The sequence below is a fragment of the Vigna umbellata genome, chromosome 5 (genome assembly GCF_029865625.1).
Source record: "Vigna umbellata cultivar VRB3 chromosome 5, Vumbellata_1.0, whole genome shotgun sequence".
Taxonomy (NCBI): Eukaryota; Viridiplantae; Streptophyta; class Magnoliopsida; order Fabales; family Fabaceae; genus Vigna; species Vigna umbellata.
The window spans coordinates 30,327,276-30,354,334 of NC_142169.1; the positions used below are offsets into that span (position 1 = coordinate 30,327,276).

General features: G+C 30.0%; 2 protein-coding genes across 5 annotated transcripts; both read right to left on the reverse strand.

Moving 5' to 3' along the window:
- Positions 1 to 4,346: 4,346 nt before the first annotated feature.
- On the reverse strand, positions 4,347 to 14,334 carry LOC124828312 (FAD-linked oxidases family protein). 3 transcript variants are annotated; one of them, XM_047301572.2, is made up of 18 exons: positions 14,010 to 14,325; positions 13,544 to 13,646; positions 13,092 to 13,192; positions 12,058 to 12,106; positions 11,121 to 11,213; positions 9,706 to 9,820; positions 9,570 to 9,630; positions 9,007 to 9,043; positions 8,872 to 8,933; positions 8,008 to 8,104; positions 7,246 to 7,320; positions 7,068 to 7,176; positions 6,474 to 6,583; positions 6,187 to 6,249; positions 5,609 to 5,688; positions 5,338 to 5,468; positions 5,147 to 5,190; positions 4,347 to 4,835 (listed from the first exon to the last, which is right to left on the reverse strand). In XM_047301572.2, the coding sequence occupies exons 1-18, from the start codon at positions 14,228 to 14,230 to the stop codon at positions 4,716 to 4,718; spliced, it is 1,671 nt and encodes a 556-aa protein (XP_047157528.2). In that variant the 5' UTR covers positions 14,231 to 14,325; the 3' UTR covers positions 4,347 to 4,715. The 3 variants fall into 3 exon arrangements, 2 of the variants coding, with proteins under 2 accessions (XP_047157528.2, XP_087972308.1); XM_088116182.1 differs by lacking the exon at positions 11,121 to 11,213; XR_015786848.1 differs by lacking the exon at positions 4,347 to 4,835 and having other exon boundaries at positions 5,338 to 5,463; positions 14,010 to 14,334.
- A 7,136-nt stretch (positions 14,335 to 21,470) lies between these two features.
- LOC124828313 (SPX (SYG1/Pho81/XPR1) domain-containing protein / zinc finger (C3HC4-type RING finger) protein-like protein) lies at positions 21,471 to 24,729 on the reverse strand. 2 transcript variants are annotated; one of them, XM_047301574.2, is made up of 7 exons: positions 24,457 to 24,729; positions 24,164 to 24,357; positions 23,111 to 23,355; positions 22,761 to 23,009; positions 22,503 to 22,640; positions 21,954 to 22,012; positions 21,471 to 21,874 (listed from the first exon to the last, which is right to left on the reverse strand). In XM_047301574.2, exons 2-7 carry the CDS (start codon positions 24,330 to 24,332, stop codon positions 21,766 to 21,768), a joined length of 969 nt encoding a protein of 322 aa, XP_047157530.1. In that variant the 5' UTR covers positions 24,333 to 24,357; positions 24,457 to 24,729; the 3' UTR covers positions 21,471 to 21,765. The 2 variants fall into 2 exon arrangements, with proteins under 2 accessions (XP_047157530.1, XP_047157529.1); XM_047301573.2 differs by having other exon boundaries at positions 24,164 to 24,374; positions 24,457 to 24,728.
- Between the last annotated feature and the right edge of the window lie 2,330 nt (positions 24,730 to 27,059).

Sequence of the window (27,059 nt, forward strand, 5' to 3'; positions counted from 1 at the left end):
CCTCAGATTCGGACACTGTTATGATTTAGATATGTTTCCAACAATAATTTTCTCTAAGATAAGCTTAAGTTTTCTTCCCATCAGAACTTCACATGAATTTTTCTTTGTTGAATTTATTACGTGTTATTTCAGAATAAGTAACTAGGTGACATGAATTTCACTCCTTATCAATGATTTGCTCGTTTTATTTGTAGATAGATAATGCGTACTCTGTTATGATTCATCCAAATCAATAATCTTCTATTATTATCACCTACAAACTATACAGATATAGTTTCTTCAGACAAAATTCTGTAACAGGAGAATAAGTCTGAATAGAATCTTCAACTTTTAAAGCCAATCTTCTCAAATTTTGTTTTGTCATGTTCTTTTTCGTCTTTATCAATGTCCCTCGTTCCCTGTCACGGCTCAACCATTCCATTGGTCAATGGGCCATTTTCTGAGTCGCAATAAAAACAGTGTTCTACTATTTCACTTGCATGAACCGCACCTTTTCTGAAAAACGAAAGAGAAGAGGGGAAGGACCAAGTAGGTGCCTCTATTCCTTGTGACGTATGGACCCTATTGGAATGAAAATCATATGCTAAAAAGAAGGTGTCATATTATTGGTGATAAGACACAAGGGTCAGAGGGCAAGGAAGATGCGTATCAATTGGTTACATTGTGATAGAATCATTTCCTCAAACACCTTATCCTCGTCTTATTATATACAAGATAAACTTACCCAAATGTATTAGTCTGAACCATTTTGCGGTTCTAGTTGTTAACCTTAAAATTGCTCATCGTTTGTGCATAGTGATACAAATCCAAAATTTTCAACTTGTGTAAACCAGAACAATGCAACTCTAAACAATGTATAACTATCGCATGTCATGATACTGCAAAATATCAATGAAAATGTCCGCAAGCATATTATTTAAAGTGAAGGCCATTAACGTTTAAATAAATCTTACTAACTGTTACGTTATTTTTATTATTGGACATGATTTTGAAGATCATTCTAAGTATATATATTAAGTAGAAAATACGAGTACTGTGTTCGTGTAAATCTTGTTAAGAATAAGACATCCACATCTTATGAAGTTCTACATAAATTTCCCACAATAGTTAAAATATATATTGCTAACAACTTTTTTAAGTTTTTTACAATTTAAAAACACCACTTGTGAACTACTATTAGTGTTAGTATATTCGGAGACCTTGTATTGAAACATGTTATATATATATATATATATATATGCTTTTTTTGTCATCAACACTCAGAAAAAAAAAATTACTTTTGTAAATCTATTTTTGTACAAGTTATTTTTAATTTACAAAGGTTGATTTTCATTTTCTTTTCTTTATTTTATCTTATCTTTTAGAAGTGTTTGGTAATACTCCGAAAATTCATGTTGACGGAAAGATTTTGCTGTCAAACTATTAATCGCGACGGACATTGCTCAAAGGAAATTATGGTTAAAAGTCTTGGAAAAAAAAATCATGGCTAAATTTTTTATGCTAAATCTATTACAAGCCTACCTTTGAGGATACTTTTTGTAATATTAACACTAGTCTTACTTTTAACAAAATTAATTTTGAAAAGTAGATAATTTTGAATTAAATTTACCCAAACTCATAATATTTTTTTAGGAGCTTGATATTAAAAAGGTTAAACTCCTTCGGAAGTTCTTATTTATTTGGGTTTTTTTACATCTTATTGGTTTCGTCAATTTAGTTCTTAAAAATGAAAATTGATTCAATTTGGCCCCTGTCGTTAAATTGGCTTGGCTTAACGGGGTTATGTTTTTGATGACCTGACGTGACCAATTTTCTATACGTGACATTCACATAGCTTTATATGTGTAATTTGATAACATTAAACATTTTAAAATTAGGTTTTTGGGATGAATTTTAAAACGTGTTAAATCTAAAGATGAGGAATTAAGAATTTAGGGTTCGTTCTTCTTGAAGGTTTGGCAAGCATTGAAAGCAATCGAAGGTTGCCAAATTTTCTTTCGTTAGAATGATTTTGAGAATTTTTTCTGTTTGGAGCATCTGACAAATTAATCATCAATTTACATAATAAAAAAGAAATACCTGCATTAGAATGTCAAAAAAAAAATTAAAAAGGTGAAAATCAAATACTTGTAATTCAATTGAAGAATGACTATCATAGAAAATAATCACAGAAAAATATAACAAATTCACTAAAGAAAAAGCTGCAGAATTTCAATGGAGATGAATCCGTTAGGGTTGACCATGGTTTGAGGTAGCTGTAGGAATTCAAGTATTTAACCTATCCTTTTTTCCCCAAATCTACAACTACAGATTTGAAGGGTCAAAATCTATTAATACATTTTTTTCCTAATCGTGAGCAGCCCTACGACACAACTTCATCTCCATCAACGCAGAACCCTAAATCGCGTTAAACCCTAGTAGCGCAAAAACACATAATCGTGAACTCCTTACGTCGCTACGAGACCACGCCGTGAGAGCTCCATCGCCTTCGTTTCTTCTTCCTCAAGCAATTGTGAGAACCAGCGCATCCTCCATCTCTGCAAGTCTCCTTCTTCACAAATTGATCAACCTACAAACCCAGAGACATCACAAAACACAGAAACTCATTGCGAAATTTATCTCTCTCGTGCAAACAGAAACATGAGAAAACTCCAATCTCGAAGGAGAGGCCCTAGGAAACATTGAACTTCACTCCAATCTCGAACTATATGAATTCGTGATTTGTTGCGTCTTTAATCTCAAACCCAATTTGATTTTAGTAAACCCTAATTTGGTAATGAACCATGAGCATCAATCGCTAAGGTTGATGATGATGAAGGAAGTTGAAGATGATGAACCCTAATTTGGGTTTTAATTATTAGAAATTTTATTTTATTTTTTAGTTATGCATTTCATGTAACCTGCTTGAATATCCCACGTATAAAAAAGTTACCACGTCGTCATCAAAAATTTAATCTCGTTTAGTCAATTTAACAGTAAGAACATAAATTAGTAAAATTGATAAGACGAAATCTAACTTAAAAAAACCACATAAACCGAGACTAGGTTTAACTATTAAAAAATAGAATTTGATGACTATAAATTAGAAAAGGAAAAAATTACACCGACAATCAATAAAAGAATATAATTTTAAAATGATGAGTGTAATACTCAATAAAATCACGATACATGATTTTTTATTAGATGATAATAAAAAATTGTTTTGCACTCTAAGTGCATAAATATTATTTTCTTAAAAAAATAAAAAACTTAAATAAACTGCTAAAGTTCTAATTACGCGGCGCTAATTGTAAATTTCATAGAGACTAATTTCCCCCTCAACCCATCTTTACCCCCAAATATCATTAAATTTACAGTTAAAAATATCTTCTACTGTTAAATGGTACGAGAGATTGTTTAGATCAGAAGAGATCGGATATGATTTTCCCCTTTTCTTTTAGTCGGAATAATAAAAAAAATCTATTTAATCCTTTATTTTATTAAAGTACGATTTCCCATCTATATTATTAAATTAATTTTGATAGTGATAGTCATACGATGAAATTTAAGGTGGACAATACGGGTCATTTCGACAGTTTTGATTCCATCTGTCATTTACGTGTAAAACTGGGACGAAATGAGCCAAAAGTCTTGACTCGATAATTTCTTTTAACATAATTTTATTATTTTTTAATTAATTAATTAACATCTTTAATTGGTTAAATTAAAAAGAATATTATCTATATGTTAAATTATTTTATTACAGATAATAATTAAAACTTAATATATAAATGTTAGATAATACAAAAAAGTATTTTTAAAACTATTTTTATTTTAATTTTTAATTATAAAACGAGTCAGTGAATTATGTACAATGGGAAGTTCTTTCTTTTGCCATTTTCTTTTTGCGTGGCCGTAAAGATGAGATTTGAAGTAAAAAATAAGCTTAGAAGTGAATTACATCTATTTGATATTGCTCGGATGATAGAAACAAAACCCGCTTGAGTTCTTTACCCTGATTAAAACTTTTGACTTTTTTATATACATGTAAATAGTTCTGTTTCTTGCACATAAAATCATTCACAATAGCGATGCCAAATCATTTAAAAAGTGTAATATGTCACGTGCGTATTATAGTAATTATATAACTTCTACCAACTCATTTTTATTTATCCAAATCATTTACCTAAATTGAGAAACTTTTCACTCATTTCTCATCTATTTCAACTCTTTTTCATCAAATTCAAAAAATCTCATTTCCCCTTTATTTCTCTTTCTTTCATTTTCCCACTCCCTTATTTTTCATCATCTCATTCAAACAAATGGTCATTAAAAATCACTGCTCAAAGGAGAGAAAAATATACGAATTAAATTTAAATTTGACTTCATTTCATTTGTGAAAAAAATGAAGTTGTGTCAATGGAAAGGGGACAATGACTGTGTGGTTCCTTTCTCGGTAGGTATAGGGAACAACTCCTCAACAAGTTAAAACCATATATATCATATGATTTGAAATGAGAAGAGGGAGTATTATTAAGCATCTTACATAGAGTTACTGAGATACGCGAGGCCAGAAACTCCAAAAATGGCCAGAAAATAACGGGGAGCAGCATGGCCTTATATGGTAAAAAATACATTCTACGGACATGGCTTGATGATAGAAGCAGCAATACGTTGATTTTGAAAATTTATCCATGACAGTGTACTGCGAACTTACTTCTGGAGGGACGGTACTACTAGAAACAAACATGGGGAGGAATTAGCTTTCCTGGATTCATGATATTGTTGGGATCTAGGACTGATTTTATTTTTTTCATTGTCCTCAATGCTTCCACTCCGAGTTCTTCTTCAAGATACTGCATGAAGTACACGCCAAACTTATAATTATAAAATTTATCGAATACTGCATTTGAAAATAAAATACGTTCTTAAAGAACCATAAACCATCAAAACATGGTCGTCTGCCGACAATCTTTCTATGTAAATTATGATTATTAATAACAACCACGGCGTAAAACATGATCGTCTTATTTCTTGTTGATCTTAATATAAAACAAGACATTCTGCAGCCGAGGAGGCAGATTACTGTCAAAGATTGTTTTCTAAAGCTAATAGCCTAAACACAACATATTGTTTTTAAGATTTATTAGAATCACTAGTGCAGTACCTTCATTTTTCCAGTGCCAACACCGTGTTCACCAGTACAAGTTCCTGTTTGGAATAACCATAAGCGAATTTCAAAATTACAACGGCTTTACTGACTTTATGATTTTTAGAAGAAAAACACAGAATATTAAAAAGCACCTGAAATACCAGACTAACAGGCAACAGCAAGAGTCAACAAGTTAATGATAATACCTTCCAATGACAAGGCAGCATGAACCATAAATTGGTTGAGTCTCTCTGCCTCCCGTCGATGTTCTTCTTGGCTAGGATCAAATAGAATAACCGTGTGGAAATTACCATCACCGGCATGAGCGATTACTGTGCTGGCAAGGGACACAATACATACACGCATTGATCATTAGTCTATTTGATCATCCACAATCATCAGGTAACATGAATTATGACCAATAGAATTTAAGTCCAGTATCCAGAATCAAATAACCCTGATCATGACCAGACTTACCAAACTAGTGGTGATGCATCCAGCTCCTTTTTAGACCTTGAAATTAAATCACCAAGGTGAGATAAAGGAACACATACATCCTGCGGGAGTTAAATTACCACCCCCCCAAACAAGAAAAAAAAAGGTCCTCAGAAAAACATAAATGCAATTGGAAGTCTAGAACAGTTGGAACTCTTCTCATTCAAAAAACTTGGAAAATCGGAATATATTCAAATGCAAATTTAAAAAGAGCTTCACTTCACATGCTTCTCTATCAGGTCTTCACAAAAGCATTTTATTCATCAGACCTTGGGACTAACATGAAGATTACAGAGAGGCAAGGCAGCTCAGCTAAATCTTATAAAAAATCATTTTAAGAAAGAAAAAAAATTGCTGTCATTCTATTTCCCCATCAACAATAAGCACGTGCACTTAGATCCACATTAGCTAGGTTTGATATGTATATCTTTACTAGAAATCAGATCAAAGTATATATTTTTTATAGTACGAAACTCTTTAGTTAGTTTCCTATCAACTACCATATAATTAAACAGTGTGAAAAATAAATTAAAATGTATAATATTTCATTACTAACTCACTGAAATCATTGCCTCCAGATTAGGTTCCATTGCAAAGCAAGCCCAGAGTGCCTCTTTCCTTACCTGCAACAGAACAGAGGATATTAACCTAGATGTACAAGTAAATAGTAATACTGACTAATTGATAGTGAGGTCAGCTTCAGTGTACAAGACAGTATAAAGAGTATAACTTCAAAAGACGCTATACAAAAACTAAGTTTGCTAGCTGTGGATGGATTTGCACAAACATTGGGTTTCAGGGGATGGAGGTGGAGGAAGCTAAGCATAATAAAGGAATAAACTACTACCTTCCAAAGTTCTTTTTTTGCTTCAGGTTCTTCTGCAAATACAAAATCTGAGCCATTGTGCTCAGAAACAATTTTCCGAACAATTTGTGTTTGCTCACGTGCATATGCCTCTGAAGAATATATATATACACACATACTAAGTTAGGTATTACATTTATGAAAGTGTAGAGCGTCCAATTTAAAGGACACTACATTATTGTTGACGTGAATAATGTAATTAGCTTATTCCATAGACAACTTTCGACTTTTTTCTGTTTCATACTGTCATACTATTAAAATTATCATGCTACAAGATTTGTTTTGCCCCTGATATTTTACACTAAGCCAATTATGGTGGAAGAACCCAAGGCCATATGAAACTCATATTAGAATCCCATACTTCCTAGGTGGGAGTAAAATCTCATACCTTGCAATTGGATCCTAACATTATCAAATCTTCCAAGAAAATTCTGAACTTTCTCATACATTTCAAGAATGTGATTTGAAATGCTATGAATTTTTTGATCTATGATATTTTAATATATTCAGAAAATATATTCTATGCTAAACAACAATTTGAAGTTACACCAATAAGAAGAATTTGAAAGGACTAACCTGTTCCTATAAATTCAAACATTAAAGTTGGACTTTCAGGCAAATTTTTCCCATTAGCAATGTTGATAGCTTTCACTTGAACTTCATCCAATAGCTCTACCCTTGACACCTAACCCCCATAAACAGCAACTTGTAATTGGATAGACAGAAATATTGATATTCAAATTCAGAATCCTACCTGTACACCAGACCTCATTGTGGCAATAGCAACATCTGCTGCATCCTTCACAGAAGGAAAATTGCACATTGCAACCTGTGCATTTTGATTAGTCAAATAACCCATATGATTCTAAACAAATACAAATGTATTCTGGCAGAATAAAACATATATAAGTTATTTGCATAAATATCCCCTCATGCACCATATAAATAAAAAGTCACCGGCAGTGAAAATAAAGAACCATGGTTCAAAAGCATTTTTCACCCTATGGGGTCATATGACAAGATTGTTCAAATATACTGTCTTTGTGTTTTTATATCTCTAATTGCCAATTCCAAAAGTTTATGAAATACAATAGGCCAGTACCAACAGATAATAAGTGAAAAAATGGAAAGAGTGAACGTGTACTCTACCAGGAGCTTGGATTGGCCATGTATGAAAATTGCAGGAGGAAGAAACACAAGGCAGTGGAAAAGGTAAAGCAATTTTCAGAGGAACCTATAGTGGGGGTAGGGGGGAGAGACGTCTAAATATTGGATGTTGCACAACTTTATAATGTGATGCTGTTTGTAAATTAAAAACATTCCAGGATAGAAACTAGAAACACAACATTACTATCCAAATTTAGAATTTAGAACACACAGCTTGCATTGACACATGTCAAGGATCAAAACCAACATTAAAAAGAGAATGCAATATACAATTTAGTATGTTCATCACAATAACAAAGTTCAATGGACCATATCAAATTTGAGAAAAGGATCAATTTAATCATTGTACCACTGAATGCTGAGGAATTTTCTGAAGCCGCAGGGTTACTTCTGTTATAAGACCAAGTGTTCCTTCACTTCCAATCATCAAGCGGGTCAAGTCATACCTACAATATATAGTTTGAACAAAAAATTCAGTAGCTTAGCTTGCTATTACATCAGTTCCAAGAGGGATTCTTTGAAGAATTTTGCTATGTAATGCAAGGGAGTTGTGTTGCTTGCATCCATGAGAGAAAGGATATGTTTGCAGATTTTAGGATCTCACACCGCCTGATGATATGATCAATGTAATCATTATAAGGCTTGGATATTCTACATCTTACAAGCTATTTCTGAGATTAAGTTAAACCTTAAACCCAAATTATAAAAGTTGAAGCAGTAATAAATGTTTGGACAAATGATGGTATAAGTGAATATTTTTCAAGTTTATATCCAGGTTTGACATTTAACTCTGCAGATTTTCTGATTCCTAGTGAACAAATTTACAAAGCAAATTCAAGATGAAGTGTGTTGGCGAATTGTTTTGCTAATGACATTGTTTGAAGGATGGGTGCTAGAGTTGGAGTTGCAAGGAATTGCTTTGGAGACCGAGCATTTCAATTGAGAACATCAGACAAAATTTATTGATTGTGTCATCAAATACTAGAAAAGTCATCATAATCGACAGAGGGACTGTTAAGGATGTTAAATATCATATCCAAGAAGGATAAATGCTGTAGAGAAGTGTCTTGGTGAATTTATTGTATTGTTGATAGTTTGCGAAATATTTTCTTCGTAGTTCAATCATACTACCCAACCTCTTCGAAAGCACGCCAAAGAGGAAAAATTATAAGTGAAATGAATTAATAGCTAAAGTGAAAAAAATAAAACAAACCCTGCAGCACTCTTCCTGGCACGTGATGCAGTCTTCACAATGTCTCCATTGGCAAGAACCACCTGGAATACACATAGTACAATAAATACAGCATCACATCAATACATTAGAGATCAAAAATTGGGATTAACAAACCTTTAGACTGATAACATTATCACGCATAGTTCCATACCTGCAAATTTTTAAGGGGGACCATTAACCTCAGTACGATGGAACATTTTTATAGCTTCTTTTAATGGTTTTCATAAGATCAGGAAATGTTGAATTACGATGGAATTGCATCAACATTAAGCTTAGTTATTGTTGTAATTTGAGATAATATCTTTAGAATCTTCCTAATTAGAGGAAATAGATATATAATTTTTTATTTTATTTTACTTTCCTAGTTTCCCTATTTCCCTTTTTAGGAGAATTATATTATTACAAATAGAGAGTATTAGAAAGTGGGTTTAAGCCTAACTTAACCCCACAAAACCGGCTTGTAAGGTGAGGTTTGCACCACTTATATATTATAATTTAACCTTATCTCTAGTCGATGTGGGACTTCCAACAATTATCTTAAGCAACAAACCTCGAGTAAAAGAACTTCAAACCAAATATTTGACCTTACAAGCAGACGAGTGGCAACAACCAGGACATTTAAACCAGCATGTGCTAGTGTGTGCCAATGACATGATAATATATATCAGAGTCACTACCTCACAGCTAATGAACCAGAGCAACGTGTAGCACACATGCCTCCAATGCTAGCACCAGGACCTGCTTGTAACAAATAAAAATTTAACTTAAAATATTAAGCCTCTTTGACCTTTAGCTATCAGAGAACTAACTGACCTGGATCAAGTGGAAAAAATAGTCCATAAGGTTCCAAGTACTCATTAAGCTCCATCCATCCAATGCCAGGCTCAACAACAACATCCATGTCATCAACATGTAATGCTTTCACAGTCTAGATTATACCACTAAACAGTGTAAGTATAACAGCTAAAGTGAAGTTCACTTATTTGCATCCCATTCAGTACCTATATGCACACATGATTATATTCTGTATTCTGCATGTGTAAATACATGATTAAGCGTACTGTCTACATAAAGGTGCAAGCACAATAAACAATCTAATGACAATACAATAATCATCAAAAAAATATACAGTTGTTGACTCTAACAGAAACTTCTGTACTCCAAATTCAATTAACTATAGCAAGAAATAGATGCAACATAATGGCTTTAGAGTTTTGGGATGACGATACCAAAAGTATTTTCATAATTTGTAATAACAATTAAACAATAATGCATTGATTAATGTGTTCGTAGAAAAGCATCTAGCATTCTACAATGGTAATGCTCAATGCATATTATAGTTCAGCACAACATTAAAACTATGTATTCCATGGGTTGACAAATATAATTCCTAAATTTTACAGAAAAGGAAGCATAAAAAAGTAACATTTGAAAATAAGTAACAATACAGATTGTCTTGAACCCAAAATCCCAAAAGTTTTAAGCTATTAGGTGAGTGCACATAAATGGTTTTACATAGCATCTCTGACAAAAACTATGATATGGCAAGAAGATATTTAGGCCACAAAGAAAAAGCATATAACCTCTATGAGCTCTCAACTCTACCCTAAAGGCAACAAAATAAGAATACATCTGAGATCAATTCAATACAAACCTTAACTTTTGTTTCAGAGGGGAAAAATACATCTTAAAACTAATTACAAGTGTGTAAAATTGCTTCCTGTTTTGCAGACTGAAGACAACTCCACAGGCAGGTACAATAAAAAATTCATACTCTGTATTTTACCTTAAGGACAATGGTCGGGTAAGTGCATCAAAAAGAACATGCTCAATTCCAACAAAGGACGTCTTATTTGTTCATAGGAGTAGAATTTTTCATGAAGGATGAGAATGAAATAGAAAAGGAAGAAAAAGACTTCTTCCAGAAACACAATGAGAAAAAAAAAAGGGGAACGTAAAAATGGAAAACTAGGGATTTAACACCCATTCCAAGCCAATAAAGGTGTCTTCAACTTTCTACAAGTCTATTATGCCTGATTTAATCTCAAACATATAAAAGACAAGTTGTCTTCAGCAACTCTAAAGCAGAGACATGGGGCCAAATTGGCCTTACAAGAGTTTTGCCATAGTCCATTAGAATCAAATATATACTTCATAATTCATAATCTTCATATACTACTGACAATATTATGCAGATATTATACTATCATAATTGAACATGCACATACTTTCATTAATGACATGTCAATGCAAACCCCTCCATGAGGGGATAAGGTGTGACCCTCGATTGATGTAGCTCCGCCATATGGTACAATAGGAACCTGTTACCAAAAGCTATTTTAAATAAAACATAGAAAAGAAAAAAAAAAAAAAACTAAATTACAACTATCAGTTTCTCAACATCACACTCATTATTTTTTACTAACTTTATTGATCAAAAGGCACTCTACTAGCATGCCATATAACTGCTCGTTTTAAAATTTAAATTATTAGGTAGTGGTCATGGCATGGATTTGTGGTCTTTATAATGTAAGTTCAAATAATATGTCTAACTTAGCAATAAAAGAACTCAATACTACTAGAAGAAACAAATGGCATTGTTTAAACCATTTGCAGATGCTTTAATACAAGTAATGATAAATGTAGTAGAAAAACATTGTGCAATCAAGGGAACCATCTTGATGAATTAGTTGGATGGCTAAAAACAAAGAACTATACTTTGGATTGTGATCATTGGCTGAAGCAGTTCCTATGAGACCCATTATGCCTTAGAAAAATTGCTGGGCTATCACAATAGACATATATGGTTGCAACAAAGATAGAGAAGATAAACTCATGATTCAATATGAGGTGAAAGAAAAACATATGTATTTGATGAAGGATGATATAGTCTTGTTTGAGGACTACACCTAAAAAAGTAGACTGGACCAAATTCATTATGATGAAAACAGAAATAAATTCCAAATGTGAAATAATTCAAGTATGAAGGGACAGGAGAAATAAAGGTTTCTTTTTAAGGGAGAAAAATAAACACAGAAATTGTGATGAAAAAGCAAGATCAAGTGATATTTGGTTTGATCCAAATGCCTTTATAATAAAATGTTAAGGCAAAGAAATCACCTAGAACATGCTAAACAACATTTATTGAGTTAGAACAACTCGAACCTTATGAATGTTACATAAGTTGACAATCTTAGATACCTCTTCTTCAGATCTGCAAATAAGAGTACAGTGCAAGAAAATAAATACACGCGGATGCTTTAACTTCTACCACAAGAATGTATCCACAATATTTTAAAAACCTCTCCTACTCTCCATTGTTCATCCATGTCCAAGTATTAACTATTTAGAAATATAAGAAGTCTTTTTGATATATTGTAATTGTATGTAAGAAATGATAGACAGGTTAGATAAAAAATTTGAAATCAACAATATGACACATCAGAAAGTCATTACATCTCACATAAGCATTTGCACATAACAAATGTCCTGGAATCTCTTAATAAAATGGCATATTAGACATAAAGCCCTTAATGTTTGTAAACAAAAATATATAGTTCTGCAAGGGTTCGGTGACCTGATGGAAATGATCCAATTTACCAATCTTCAAAAATCCAGATTGACCAGTGTTGTGCAGAAAATTATTTTAATAAAGAAATTAACCTCGTTATATGAACTGTCTGTTTTCAAGCAGCATTCAGATCAAATGTAGAAAAAAAAACTTGTTTTAAGGTAGAAATACACCACGAGCAAAAAATTATAGCATCATGGCTGCATCAGCATATGATATATCAAAATGATATTCAGAACAAATGCATCTAATAAAATATCACCAGGTCCAATTGCTCTGATGATCACCATAACCTACTATATTATAATTGTCACAATATTACAACTCCACTTGAGAAATACAACAGATTATCAGCATAGCTTAGCAGAAAGTATTTTCAATAGTTTTATTTTGATAATCGTAATGGAAAGAAAGAACAACATAATTTATGTCTCTTCAAAACTATAATATTTGGGAAAACACTGCAATAGAAACTTCAAAGGTCTTTCTCAATGCAAGTAACAAATTGTGATATAGTTAAAATTTAATAGGACAATGCAATCACTGCAACATTGCAAAAACAATGATCAGATGAACGAGGAAGCAAACAGAAATTTCAGCCAAAGCTTCAATTCAGAGTACGTCTCACCTCGGATAAACAATCACATCTGGGATATTAACAGCCTTGTGAAAGCTGTTTTGTGGCTTTCCATGGATATACCTTTCGTCATAATCAACTGATATGTTTTCCTGTAGGAATGAAACATTATAACAATGCAGGTTGACAATCACAAGGTAGAAGTTCCAAAACAATTGATCATTTAGTTTGACTTCATCCAAAACAGACAAAAAGTATTCGTGAATGCTACCTAACAACTAACCAATGAAAAAGTAAAACTAGCCTGCCTTCCAAAACACATACCAAGTTTCACAAATTGGAATGTAAGTTGTAACTAAACAACCAGACAAGAAACCGCAAGAACTAAAAGAATTTTTCAAATATAATTGATCATCAAATTAGAACCAACCGAATTATTTGAAAGCCTGTCTTTCCTATGTGCACATTTACAGAATATTAAGATAAGCGAACATATGCTGTACCTGACAGATGATCTTCAACTCCTCGAGAAGCTCCCGCGGAAATTCCTTCTGTGATCCCTTAACAACGTATTGCGTGCTACCTTTGCCCCCGACATTCACACCTCTAACATCCATTACAAGACACGGCATGTCCGTGATCAAACAATTACTTGATTAATCGAGACTATTCACAACTAACTACTCTTTAAATCGTTACAAAAACATAACAGTTATCGTATTCAGACTGCAGTATCAGAATCAGTTCATGCATGCTTAGAAGTTCCTAGTAGCATATCCTTGAAAGAAAAAAAACTACGGCCGTAACTCTACAATCTCTAAAAAAAAGGATGAGAGTAAGCACACATAATATCATATGACTAATTCGTGTTAGGTTTTCACAGCACAGGTGTCGTCTGAATTCATAATCGACGACGAGTAATAATCAATGAATTCAAATTGAGGCATAAAATAATTGGGAAAAGAGAACCTGTCGGAGTCGCAGAAGGAAGGACTGAAGTGTGGATGAAGAGCGAGTGATCCAGCGGAAAGAGCGAGCGCGAAAGGAAGCAGAGAAGTTGAGCGTGCGTTCCTGGCAGAGCAGTTGTTGAAGACGGTGGGTGCGTATTTATTGTGGAGGGTGCGGTAGCGATAGAAGAGCTTGGAGGAAGAATATCGTAAGCGAAAGAACCATGACGAGAAATTTGACATGCTGATGAATGGTGTCAACTGATAAGGGTGGTTCTACCTCTCTCCCCTAATTTTTAGCGACAATTTGTTTTCTCAAATGTCATTATCGGATCTATATCTGGGCTCCTTCTACTAATGGTAACTTAATTTTAAAAACTGAACCAAAACTCATAGACGTAGTTTTTCAAGATGCAGATAACTTCTCATTAATCTATTATCCAACGTCAGAACTCTAATAATAAAAAAAGTATCCTTCAAATTTAAATAAATTTAAAAAATCATTTCACAAAAACTCATTTTTATTAATTCAAATTTAAATTTTAAATTATGACACATGACTTAGAGAAATTAATATATTTTTAGTCTAAAAAACACAATTACTAATCTTAAAAAAAAATCAATCATTAAAATCAATCTACATTTCTACTATGGAATCTACTTTACTTTTTATAAGAGATAAAAACTAATAATCTTTTAAACAAATTTACGCAAAAAAAGAATATAATATTTTACATGTCAACTATATCATCCTTGTTACAGAAAACAAACTTATGCGGGTTGGATTTCGACACAGTTCAGGTTTTTTTATCATGTGGAGAGTAAAGAGCTCATTGGTCTTGACTTTGATCCATATGCAAATCACGCAGTGGTTAACATCGTGAGGAAGATGGATTACTTCCATGCTTGGGGTTAGAGAAGAATCAGCAAGGCATAACTTAAATACCAGAATACCCAACCTCCATACCTCTATTGATAACATTTCTCTATTAAACATTAAGATTCTATAAAAAATTATAAAAAAAAATAATTAACCTGTTCAATAATAATTTTATTTTAGAGTGAATTAATTAATAATGGATGATAATTAATTACTGTGTCTTTTATTTATTTCATAAACAACAGTATTTGGACAGAAACCAACATCATTTCCTTAAAACTAACTTTTGTAGATTAAAAAAGACAATTACATGCATTTGAAAAATTAAAATTAAAATTTGATACAAATGAAAGTAATGAATCACGATTTAAATAATTTTTTAATGAAACAACTTATATATAAATTTTCTTACTTAAATATTCCAAGTATTAGATACAAAACTTACACTATATTTTCTTTAAAACAAATTGATATATATAATTTTAAAGAAACACAATTCTCAAATTTAGATATACATAAATCTATCATTTATTTAAGTTTTCACTTTAATTGAGGGTTACGCCTCCAATCATTTATTCTTCATCTCCAAAAAAATTGTTTTCTATAATTCAAAAACCTCTACACTTCATTTTTTTTGTTTAATTGGATTTTGAAATGCAATGAAAGTTTTTTCTCTTCATGGAATTTCGAAAACAGTAGAAATCTTTGAAAAATCCTCAATCGGATTTCGTAATTTGATAATGAAAAACTTATATATCGAATTTCAAAATTCAATAAAAAAAATCATTCATCGCATTTTAAAGTTCCGTGAAAAAATATCAAATTTCAAAATTTGATGAAAAACTGTAACCTAAAGTTATTTTTGGAAATTAGAAATACAACATAAAATTATTAGAAGTGTATAATGAAAAAGATAAAAGACCCACAAGATAAAAAAAACAAATAAAGTTTATAAAATTATGATGTCAACAAAAACTCTATTGACCATAATCATCCCATGAGTCAACTTTTAAAGCAAAATACATTTTGAAAACAAAAATTAAAAAATAAAACTTAAAAACGTCTTTATACATATGGAAAAATTTATTCTAATAATTTTTTTAATTTAGTATAACTAAAGTTAAATTGAACTATCAAGTCAAAGCTAACATCAAGTTGGTAAACATTGATACTGAAAAATTTCGTGTTCAAGTTATGATTGATCCAAATCAAAACAAACATATAATTTTTTAAAGAAATTTAAAAAATTGTTTCACATAAACTCATTTTCATTAATTCAAACTTAAATTTTAAATTATGACACGTTAATGATAGAAATCAATATATTTTTAGTTAATAAAATTAACAACCCTCAAAAAAACGTAATTATTAATCTTAAAAGAAATCAATCATTAAAACCCATATCTATTTTACTTCTTATAAGAGATAAAAACTCATAATCTTCTTGAAAAATCTACCCAAAAAAGTGGCTCAACTATTATCCTTGGTCAGAAACCAAACTCGTAAAATTTTCCTATTAAACATTATGATTATATAAGAATTTATAAAAAAAAATAACTTACATGTTCAATACTAATGTTATTTTAGTATGAAATAATTACTAACGTTATTTGTGTGAAATAATTAATAATAGGTGATAATTGATGGCATGTTTTTATTTATTTCATAAACAACATTATTTGGACAAAAGGAACCCAACATCGTTTTTCTTAAAACTAACTTTTGTAGATTACAAAAGATAACTATGTTATTGGGAAGATTAATCTTTGCAAATATTTTTAAGAACTAAAAAAGACAATTACATGAAATTGAGAAATTATAATTAAAATTTCATACAAACGAAACTAATGAATCACGATTTAAATAATTTTTCAATGAAACAACTTATATATAAATTTTCTTACTTAAATATTCCCAGATACAAAACTTACACTATATTTTCTTTATAAAAAAATTGATATATATATATATATATATATATATATATATATATATATATATATATATATATATATATATATAATTTCAGAGAAACACCATTCTCGATTTTAGATATACATAGGTTAAGTTCATAGAGTTTGACTTTAATTGACAGTTACATGTCCAATCATTTCATTCTTCATCTCCAAATTTTTTTTTTTCTACAATTCAAAAAACTCCACTAATCTTTATGTTTCATTGGATTTGAAAATCCGATAGAAAGTCATCGAATTTCGAAAAACAGTGGAAATCTTTGAAAAATCATCAATCCAATTTCAAAATGTGATAAAGAAAAAATTATTTATCGAATTTCAAAATTCAATAAAGAAAAAATCATTCAATAAATTTCAAAATTTCATGAAAAAACTGTAACCTTAAGTTATTTTTTGAAATTAGAAATACAACATAAAATTTTTAGAAGTGTACGATGAAAAGGATAAAAGACCCACAAGATAAAAAAAATAAATAAAGTTTATAAAATTAAGATGTCAACAAAAGCTTTATTGACCAGGACCATCCCATGAGTCAACTTTTAAAGCAAAATAAGTTTTAAAAACAAAAGTTAAAAAAAAAACTTAAAATCGTCTTTATACATATGAAAAAATTTATTCAATAAAATTTTTAATTTAGTATAACGAAAGTTGAACTTGAATCAAGTCAAAGCTAACATCATCTCAAATTGGTAAACATCCATACAGATCCAACTGAAAAATTTCGTGTTCAAGTTATGCTTAATCCAAATCAAAACAAACATATTATTTTTTAAAGAAATTTAAAAAATTGTTTCACATAAACTCATTTTCATTAATTCAAACTTAAATTTTAAATTATACTCAGCCGTCCAAAAAAACGGAATTATTAATCTTAAAAAAAATCAATCATTAAAATCAATGTACATTTTCACTATCTATTTTACTTCTTATAAGAGACAAAAACTCATAATCTTCTGGACAAATCTACGAAAAAAAAAGTATATAATATTTTACATTCTCTAACTGACTCAACTATTATCCTTGGTGAGAAACCAAACTCGTAACATTTTCCTATTAAACATTAACATTATATAAGAATTTATAAAAGAAAATAACTTTCATGTTCAATACTAATGTTATTTTAGAGTGAAATAATTAATAATAGGTGATAATTGATGGCCTGTCTTATATTTGTTTCATAAACAACATTATTTGGACAAAAGGAACCCAGCATCGTTTTTCTTACAACTAACTTTTGTAGATTACAAAACATAATTATGTTATTGGGAAGAGACAATTACATGAATTTGAGAAATTAAAATTAAAATTTCATACAAACGGAAGTAATGAATCACGATTTAAATTTTTTTTTTAATGAAACAACTTGTATATAAATTTTCTTACTTAAATATTATTAGATACAAAACTTACACTGTATTTTCTTAAAAAAATTTGATATATATAATTTTAGAGAAACACATTTCTCAATTTTAAATATACATAAATCTAACATTTAGTTAAGTTTTAATTGAGGGTTACGTCTCCAATCATTTCATTCTTCATCTCCAAATTTTTTTCTACAATTCAAAAAACTCTACACTTAATTTTTGTGTTTCATTGAATTTGGAATTCTGATGCATCAAATTTTGAAAACAGTGAAAATCTTTGAAAAATTCTCCATCAAATTTTGAAATTTGATAAAGAAAAAATTCTTTATCGAATAAATTCAATAAAAAAAACATTCATCAAATTTCAAAATTCCGTGAAAAAAATATCAAATTTCAAAATTCGATGAAAAAGCTGTAACCTAAAATTAATTTTTGAAATTAAAAATAAAACATAAAATTATCGGGAGTGTATGATGAAAAGGATAGAAGACCACAAGATGAAAAAAACAAATAAAGTTTTGAAAATTAAGATGTCAACAAAAAGTCTATTGACTAGTACCATCCCATAAGTGAACTTTTAAAGTAAAATACCTTTTAAAAACAAAAATGAAAAAAAACAAAAACTTAAAACGTCTTTATATATGTAAAAAAATTTATTCAATCAAAATTTAAATTTAGGATGACTAATGTCAAGTTGAACTTGAATCAAATCAAAGCTAACATTGGTAAACATTAATATAGGTCCAACTAAGAAATTTCACATTCAAGTTATGCTTCATCCAAGTCAAACTAAACATATAATTTTTTAAAGAAATTTAAAAAATCATTTCACATAAACAAACATATAATTTTTTAAAGAAATTTAAAAAATCATTTCACATAAACTCATTTTCATGAGTTCAAATTTAAATTTTAAATTGATAAATTAATATATTTATAGTTAATAAAATTACGAGCCGTCCAAAAAACACAATTACTAATTTAAAAAAAAAATCAATCATTAAAACCAATCTACATTTTCACTATCGAATCTATTTTATTTCTTTTAAGAGATAAAAACTCATAATCTTATGGACAAATATACGCAAAATACTAATGTTATTTTAGGGTGAATTAATTAATAATAGATGATAATTGATGACGTGTCTTTTATTTATTTCATAAAAGACAATATTCGGACAAAAGGAACCCAACATATTTGGGTGTTACTTCCTCTACCACCACATTTTCTCCCTCCATCTCCCCAATTCTATTACATATTTTTTGAATTACAAAACTAACCTTTTATAATTACAAAAATAACTTTTTTCCTTTTTAATCCTAATTATTTACTTTTATAATTAAACTAATAAATAAATTTTTATATAATTATAAAATTATTAAAGTCGTATATAAAAATATATATTATACAAAAATCCTAACTATATATAACGTGCAAAATAAAAAAAATCTAAATATATACTAATAAGAATAAAGATCCTCAAAAATACATTATTAAAATACATCAAAATATATTCAAAAATAATATATCAAAAAATATAAATTATATTATTTAAGTATCTTCAAAATTAATAGAACCGTAATCTTTAAACGGATGTCAACATCCGTTTAAGGGAAAACGGATGTCAACATCCCTTTAAGGGAAAACGGATGTCAACATCCGTTTAAGGGAAAACAAAAATGTCAACATCCGTTGACGGATGCGCACATTCGTTTAAAGATTATACGGTTTATATTTTAGGGTTTTATTACGCACCTTCACGTCCTCCCACGCCTTTGAACCAGCACCTTGAAGCACCACCACAGTCACGGCTGAAGATGAATTGCTTTCTCCACTTTCAATTTTACTAAACACAAAGTCCACCACACTCTCACGTTACAATTCTATAAAAGAGAAGAAGAAGTGGAACATGAGAGACAACCCAAAAATAGTGGGACGTAAGAGACAACCTGGGAAAAATAATAAAGAGAAAGAGGGAAGAATGATAAAGAGAATCACACTCTCACGTTACAATTCTATAAAAGAGAAGAAGAAGTGGAACATGAGAGACAACCCAAAAATAGTGGGACGTAAGAGACAACCTGGGAAAAATAATAAAGAGAAAGAGGGAAGAATGATAAAGAGAATGAATGTACGTGAGATTTTAAATAATATTAACCCTAAAATTTTAATAAGGGTAAAATAGGAATTAAAAAATAAAGAAAAGGGTAAAAGGGGAATGAGGTGGTGGAGGAAACAAGTTGTGGTGGTGGAGGGAGTAACACCCACATTATTTTCCTTAAAACTAACTTTTATAGATTACAAAAATAATTATGTTATTCGGAAGATTAATCTTTGCAAATATTTTTAAGAACTAAAAAAGACAATTACATGAATTTGAGAAATTAAAATTTGATAGAAACCAAAGTAATGAATCACGATTTAAATAATTTGTATTAAATACAAAATTTACACTATATTTTATTTTAAAAAAATTAATATATATAAAAGATTGTCTTCTATAATTTAAAAAAGTCTTCATATTTCATTGGATTTTAAAATCCAGTGGAAGTTTTTTTTCTTCATCGAATTTGAAAACGATAAAAATCTTTGAAAAATCCTAAATCAGATTTAAATCTGATAAAAAAATTTATTTATCGAATTTCAAAACTCAATAAGAAAAAATCATTCAACGAATTTCATGAAAAAAATATCAAATTTCAAAATTAGATGAAAAAAATCTAATATAAAGGTATTTTGTGAAATTAGAAATACAACAGGATCCCATGAGTCAACTTCAAAAGTAAAATATCTTTTGAAAACAAAAATGAAAAAAAACCTAAAAATCTTTATACATACGAAAAAATTTATTCAATCAAAATTTAAATTTAGTATAACTAAGGTTGAGTTGGTCAGAAACCATGTCTATTCAAGGTGATCATGCCTCAAGATGGACAAAATTGAATTGAATTCTGACAAGTTGGTCTAGTTAGACCCAAGTTGTATCCAGGTTAAGTCACGATCATATTGAGCCAGTTATTCAACATAGGATAATGATATTTTGACAACATTTTAACATCATTTACGTGTCATTTTGTGGTTGGTCCAAAATTACTCCACAATCAATAATAATAATCATAAACACCAATATGGACCAATCACATAATGACACATAGAAGATGTTAAAATGTTGTCAAAAAAATATTGTCAAAGTATCATTATCTTTGGTTACCCTACTTATTAAGTAAATGGCCCTATTGAAGCCAATATTTTTTCCCACCAATGAAGCAAAATGATGTGTCAAATTAAATCTGTACCAAAAAATATCAAATCAGAAATCGTCTCCCTTTTCATCTAGAAATTCTTCTATTCTTCCGTCAGGAAATGCGTCTTTGTCTTTATTTGCTTTTTCCATCTTCAGGCTAATGGCTAAGGCATTAGGAACTAACTAAATAAATCCTACCTCACCTAACAGTTCAGTCAAAAGCGCAAACTCAAAGTCATGTAATTCTTCCAGGGATTTCTGTCTCTGCAAACAGTATTCTACTCAGATGTTTCCATTGCTCTAGTATAAAAGCCTAGCGAAATCCAATTGCATATGTGGACTGTAAATTCCAGTATTCCTTGGATTGCTTCACTGTGTCAACTCGTTCACTAGCTAGTCTCTCTCTCCAGTAATCTTTGCACCTGCCAAAAAATTCTTGAATATCAATGCGATGCCCTTTATTCACATAAGAATAAGAAAGATAATGTTACCATCTAATACCTTCTTTTCATAAGTAGATCAAGTTCTACCATACGCACAGCCTTAGAATAAACGCCAACCTGTATTAAGAAGAGCCTTTACAAAAGCAACTTTTCATAATTGAAAATTTTAAAATATAAAGCAAATCAGAATATGCTTTAAAGCTCCAAGGAATAGGATAAATGACATAATCACTATACTTTTGTCATAAGGAAGCCATCGCTTTCTGCATAAGGGAAAAAGTGGAAATATTCTATGTTTTGAGAAGACAGAGAATAGAATTTGCTGGATCAATGTTATCCAAGATAGGCTACAACGCATCTACTTATCTTATAGTCAGATACTCTTAAAATGAAGATATTTAAGAGTTTGAAAAACCTATCAATACAGTTATTTAGAAAAGGAAAGCAAGGTCCATAAAGAACCTTCACCAAATTGACACCTATCAAGCTGCATAATTGCACCATTGACTTCTATGCTGTCTTTGATTCTTTACCAATCGTGATAGCAACTGTCATGAGTTTTATTTTTTTTAATCCGATATATCAATGCTGAGGAAAAAATACACACCTCTCTGCATATAGGACACTTCGACTCTGGACTGGCAGCTTTAAGGCCTTGAAAAATCATCACAGAGGCAGCTGAGCAAGCACATGACTTACAGAAGATATGACCACAACTCAAAGCATAAGGGTTGAAAACAAGATCCTATCATCACGATCCAAACATTTATAAGAAATACTGATATGTGCGTGTGTGTGTGTGAGAGAGAGAGAGAGAGAGAGATTTTCCTTTATTTTCTAGTGTAGCATACAATTAGGAACTTACCAGACAAATTGCACAAGTTAGAGAATACTCGAGCTTAATAGAATCGGGAAGAACCAATGTCATTACATCTTTATTTATGTTTAGATCACAAGAAAAGTGACCATAGACTCCGTCAAGCTCACAACTATCAAGTCCAGTAGAATTCAGATAAAAAGCACCCAATTCAATTATCCAAGGAGAGTGCAAAAGTTCAATGTGTTGAGCGTGCATCCTAGATTTGAAGTTCTCCCCATTAACAGAGCTGTGTACCTGACGCCAAATAGTAAAGGATAGAGTGAACCCAAAAACTAAACCAGAGAAGTATAAATGAAAAGAGTTAACATTAGACAATCATCTCAGATGTTGCATACTTTATCATATTTCTTAAGTATTTTCCTCATCGCAATAGCATTCATAGCAATGTACTCAATTAGAATCCTCCCTTCTTGAGTAAGGGTTTGCCTATCACTTTTAAAGCACTGGCGCAAACGCAATACATATCTGTGTATTCCTGTAGAAATGTGAAGATGAAGGAGATGCTGAACTCTTGAACTAAAGTACCCCACCACATCTGATGCTTCCTTCATCAACTCAGAGAAGAACTGTTGGTCACATACTAAGTGGAAAACAAAAATGTTCATAATTAGACTACAGAAAGTAATACAGTTCAGTTAAATTGAAAGAAACATCAAAATAATCAATGAGTATTTTAACTATATCAAGCTCTAAATCTAGTTGCAAAATAACCTACGCTCTGATCAATTGCAAAGAATATAAGTAAAAATTTTCACTCAAAATATTAGAAGAGCACAATAAACATTAGAGGAGGGTCAACAACACATTCTCCAACATACTCTTCAAGCAAACTTTCTCCTATTTTATAATGCTCTCATTAAAAACTACAAAATCAAGAATGGGGTTTGTTGATTAGGGATTTTAAACCCATACAAATTGGTGATTTTCAACTAATTTTAGCCAATTGTAAATAGTGTACTAGAAACAAACAGAACAACAGAGAGTGTTGCTAACATTTCTTCCACCATCATAATGAAAGCAACTTTCAACCTTATAAACAAACCATTGACAGCATTAACACTCTCCCACAGCCACCCCTATTTTTTAGAAATTATTCTCCTTATAAAAAGTTAAAGCCGGTAGTATCTCTTGTTCTTGGATCTTGAGAAAACAGGAAAAACATGAAATATCCACTCACTTTTTATTCCTTAACCTAAAGATCTAATGTGTTAAATTTTCCACAGCCCCAACAAGACATCAACCCTCGATCTGGTCCCTGTTAACGACATACGCATGTGCCCTACCTGGTGACCTAACATGACGCCAAAACAAGTGTGTTTCACATGACAATAGACAACTCACGAAAAAACGAAGAACTTGCGATTCTCAAAACCAAAAGAAACACTTACATGGGCAAGACTGACACTGACACAACAGGTCCTTGTCTGAAGAGGTGTCTTTCTTGCAAGTCTTCAACACTTTCTTCAACCTGCTGTATTCAACGTGAGCACATTTCTCGCCCAAGAACCACTCCCGCTCCTCCTGCAGGTACTCTCTGAATGCACACCCGAATTTCATCTCTCCCTTTTCCCACTTCCAAATCCTAATCGAATAAAGAAACTTCACATAACAATTAATTAATTAATTAATCAATCAATAACAGTGATTGTCGAAAATACGTTTGGTTGATTCTACAGCGTACCAGGGGGAGCTGATTGGACGATGTGTGAGAAATTTGAGAGATAAAAGATAAAGAATAGAATGATAATAGGTATTGGTGGTGGGTGAGTAACCGGAGAAGAAGGTAATTGATGGCGAGATAACCGGTGGTGGATTTTGTTGCTTGTTGGTGTGGACTATGGTTAGCAGGAATTTCTCGAGAGCATGACGATAAGATTTATGTTGTGAGTACGAGAATCAAACATCCGAGGGATTTTCTGTCGTCTCAGGCTTCATCCAGAACAAAGCAACTTGAGTTTAAAGCCACTGAGACCCGCGCATATTTCGGAATTTTTGTTTCTTTTCTTTTCCTGGCCCACCAAAACAACCCGTGTTTTTTTTTTTAAATAATATTCACCAATAAACATTTTCCGTTATATTTTTTACGGTAACTTTCGATCAAATTTTTTTTGCTGCTTTATAAGTCATAAACACTTTATGACATTTCAATTATAAATTTAATATATGAAACTCATAAAAGAATATTAATATTAAATGGTTTTTAAATTATTAAATTATGAAAGAATTATATAAAAATATTTTTTCAGTAAAAATTTAATAAGATATAATTACCTCTTGTATTGAAAAAGATCTTTAAAGTTATGCCGCACAACAAAACTGCAAATATTTAATTTAGATTTCCTGAAATAACTTCTTTAACTTTTTATTAAATGGTAATAAATTTATCTTATTTAAATATATATATGCCTACTTTTGTCTGAGTTGGTACATGTGTAACGAGTTTTAGTGCACAAATAAGATTATGCATATTTTAATAATTTTAATTCTCAAAACTAAAAAGAAAGAAACCCAAAACCTTTACTCATGTTTCTCATTCTTCACAACTCTTTCTCTTTCATCTCTCTCACTCCAATCTTTTCTCTGTCATCTCTATAGTCGCAATTGAAAAAATCAGAAACACTTGCCATTAAACAATTTTATAGAAAATAATTTTATAATGAATTTTCATTTTATAATTTTTGTCTTATCTAATTTTATCCATTTTTCACAAACATAAAGGAATTGGTAATTGACCGGAAAAAAATCACAAATACTCGTTGTTAAACAATTTCTTACAAAAAATGATTTTATAATGAGTTTTCATTTTATAATTTTTGTCTTATCTAATTTTATATAATTTTCACAAGCATAATGACATCAAAGGAATTGGTAATTGGTATGGAAAAAACATTTTTTACGATAACTTTTCCGTGGTAATTTTTTACGGTAATTTTTCACCAATAAACATTTTCTGTTATATTTTTTACGGTAACTTTCGATCAAATTTTTTTTGCTGCTTTATAAGTCATAAACACTTTATGACATTTCAATTATAAATTTAATATATGAAACTCATAAAAAATATGAATATTAAATGGTTTTTAAATTATTAAATTATGAAAGAATTATATAAAAATATTTTTTCAGTAAAAATTTAATAAGATATTAATTACCTCTTGTATTGAAAAAGATCTTCAAAGTTATGCCGCACAATAAAACAGAAAATGTTAAATTTATATTTCCTAAAATAGCCTCTTTAACTTTTTATTAAATGGCTAATAAATTTATCTTATTTAAAAATATATATATTACTATAAAACCTCAATTATATAATTAGTCAACAGAACTCATTAAACAAAGTACAGTGGTTAGGATTATATAATATTAACCAATTTCTTCAAAGTGAGTGACTTTATTGAATGCTTTTGATGATGCTTATATTCCGTGTTAGTTTTTTATTCTTGGAGTAGGTCTTTGAAAGTTGGAAATATAACTATTTAGAGTTGCATTATTTTATTATTTTCTGTAGTGGATTTTAACTTACCTCGATTATAAATAAATTTTGTACATAACGTATAATAGACAATTTGATTTTCCAACTTCGAATAAATTGCTATAGAGATGACGGATAGAATACTCTGAATGGACTAATCCGTAACTCAATTCGTCAAGTTGTTTTACATATTTAAGTTACTAGATTATATCCCCGCGGTTTTATTTTTAAATTAAAATAAAAACTATTATAAAATATTAAATTTTATGTGATGTGGAGTTTAAATGATTGAAATATATATTAACATTATATGTTGAATCATAAACACTTATAAATTAATGATAAATGTGCATTAAAATTATAATAAATTACTCTTACTTAAATATATTAAACTTTTTTTTCATAAGTATTAGTATAATACGTATCTTTAAATATAATTTTCCAAATTCAATTAATTTGATTCATAATGCTAAAAATATTTAAAAATAAAAAGTAATTAATAAAATTATTAGAAAAAAAAGTAGAGCTATAACATTATCAACACATCAAATATAGAATGTAAGTTAAAAAAACTAAAATATAAAGGTGAAAAAAAATGTGAGTTGCGGAAATATTATCAAATAAAATATAAATAATTTTGAATACAAATTTTAATCAAATTTAAAGATATGACAAACCACAAAATATTACTAGATAAAATATAAAACAAAAATTAATACAAATTTTAATTTTAATTTGAAAATACAACACCAAAAAGTATAATCAAATAAAAATAATAATTAAATTTTAATCTAAATTTAAAAAAAAAAATC

Excerpts from the sequence above, each read along its gene's own strand:
- LOC124828312 (XM_047301572.2), bottom strand. The coding sequence starts at position 14,230 with ATGTCAAATTTCTCGTCATGGTTCTTTCGCTTACGATATTCTTCCTCC. Across the intron at positions 13,647-14,009 it reads TCCTTCTGCGACTCCGACAG|AGGTGTGAATGTCGGGGGCA; the intron begins GTTCTCTTTTCC and ends AATGGATGTTAG. Across the intron at positions 9,631-9,705 it reads ATTTTTTCCACTTGATCCAG|GTCCTGGTGCTAGCATTGGA; the intron begins GTCAGTTAGTTC and ends TGTTACAAGCAG.
- LOC124828313 (XM_047301574.2), bottom strand. The coding sequence starts at position 24,332 with ATGAAATTCGGGTGTGCATTCAGAGAGTACCTGCAGGAGGAGCGGGAG. Across the intron at positions 23,356-24,163 it reads TCAGTGTCAGTCTTGCCCAT|TATGTGACCAACAGTTCTTC; the intron begins GTAAGTGTTTCT and ends TTTTCCACTTAG. Across the intron at positions 22,641-22,760 it reads TAACTTGTGCAATTTGTCTG|GATCTTGTTTTCAACCCTTA; the intron begins GTAAGTTCCTAA and ends TCGTGATGATAG.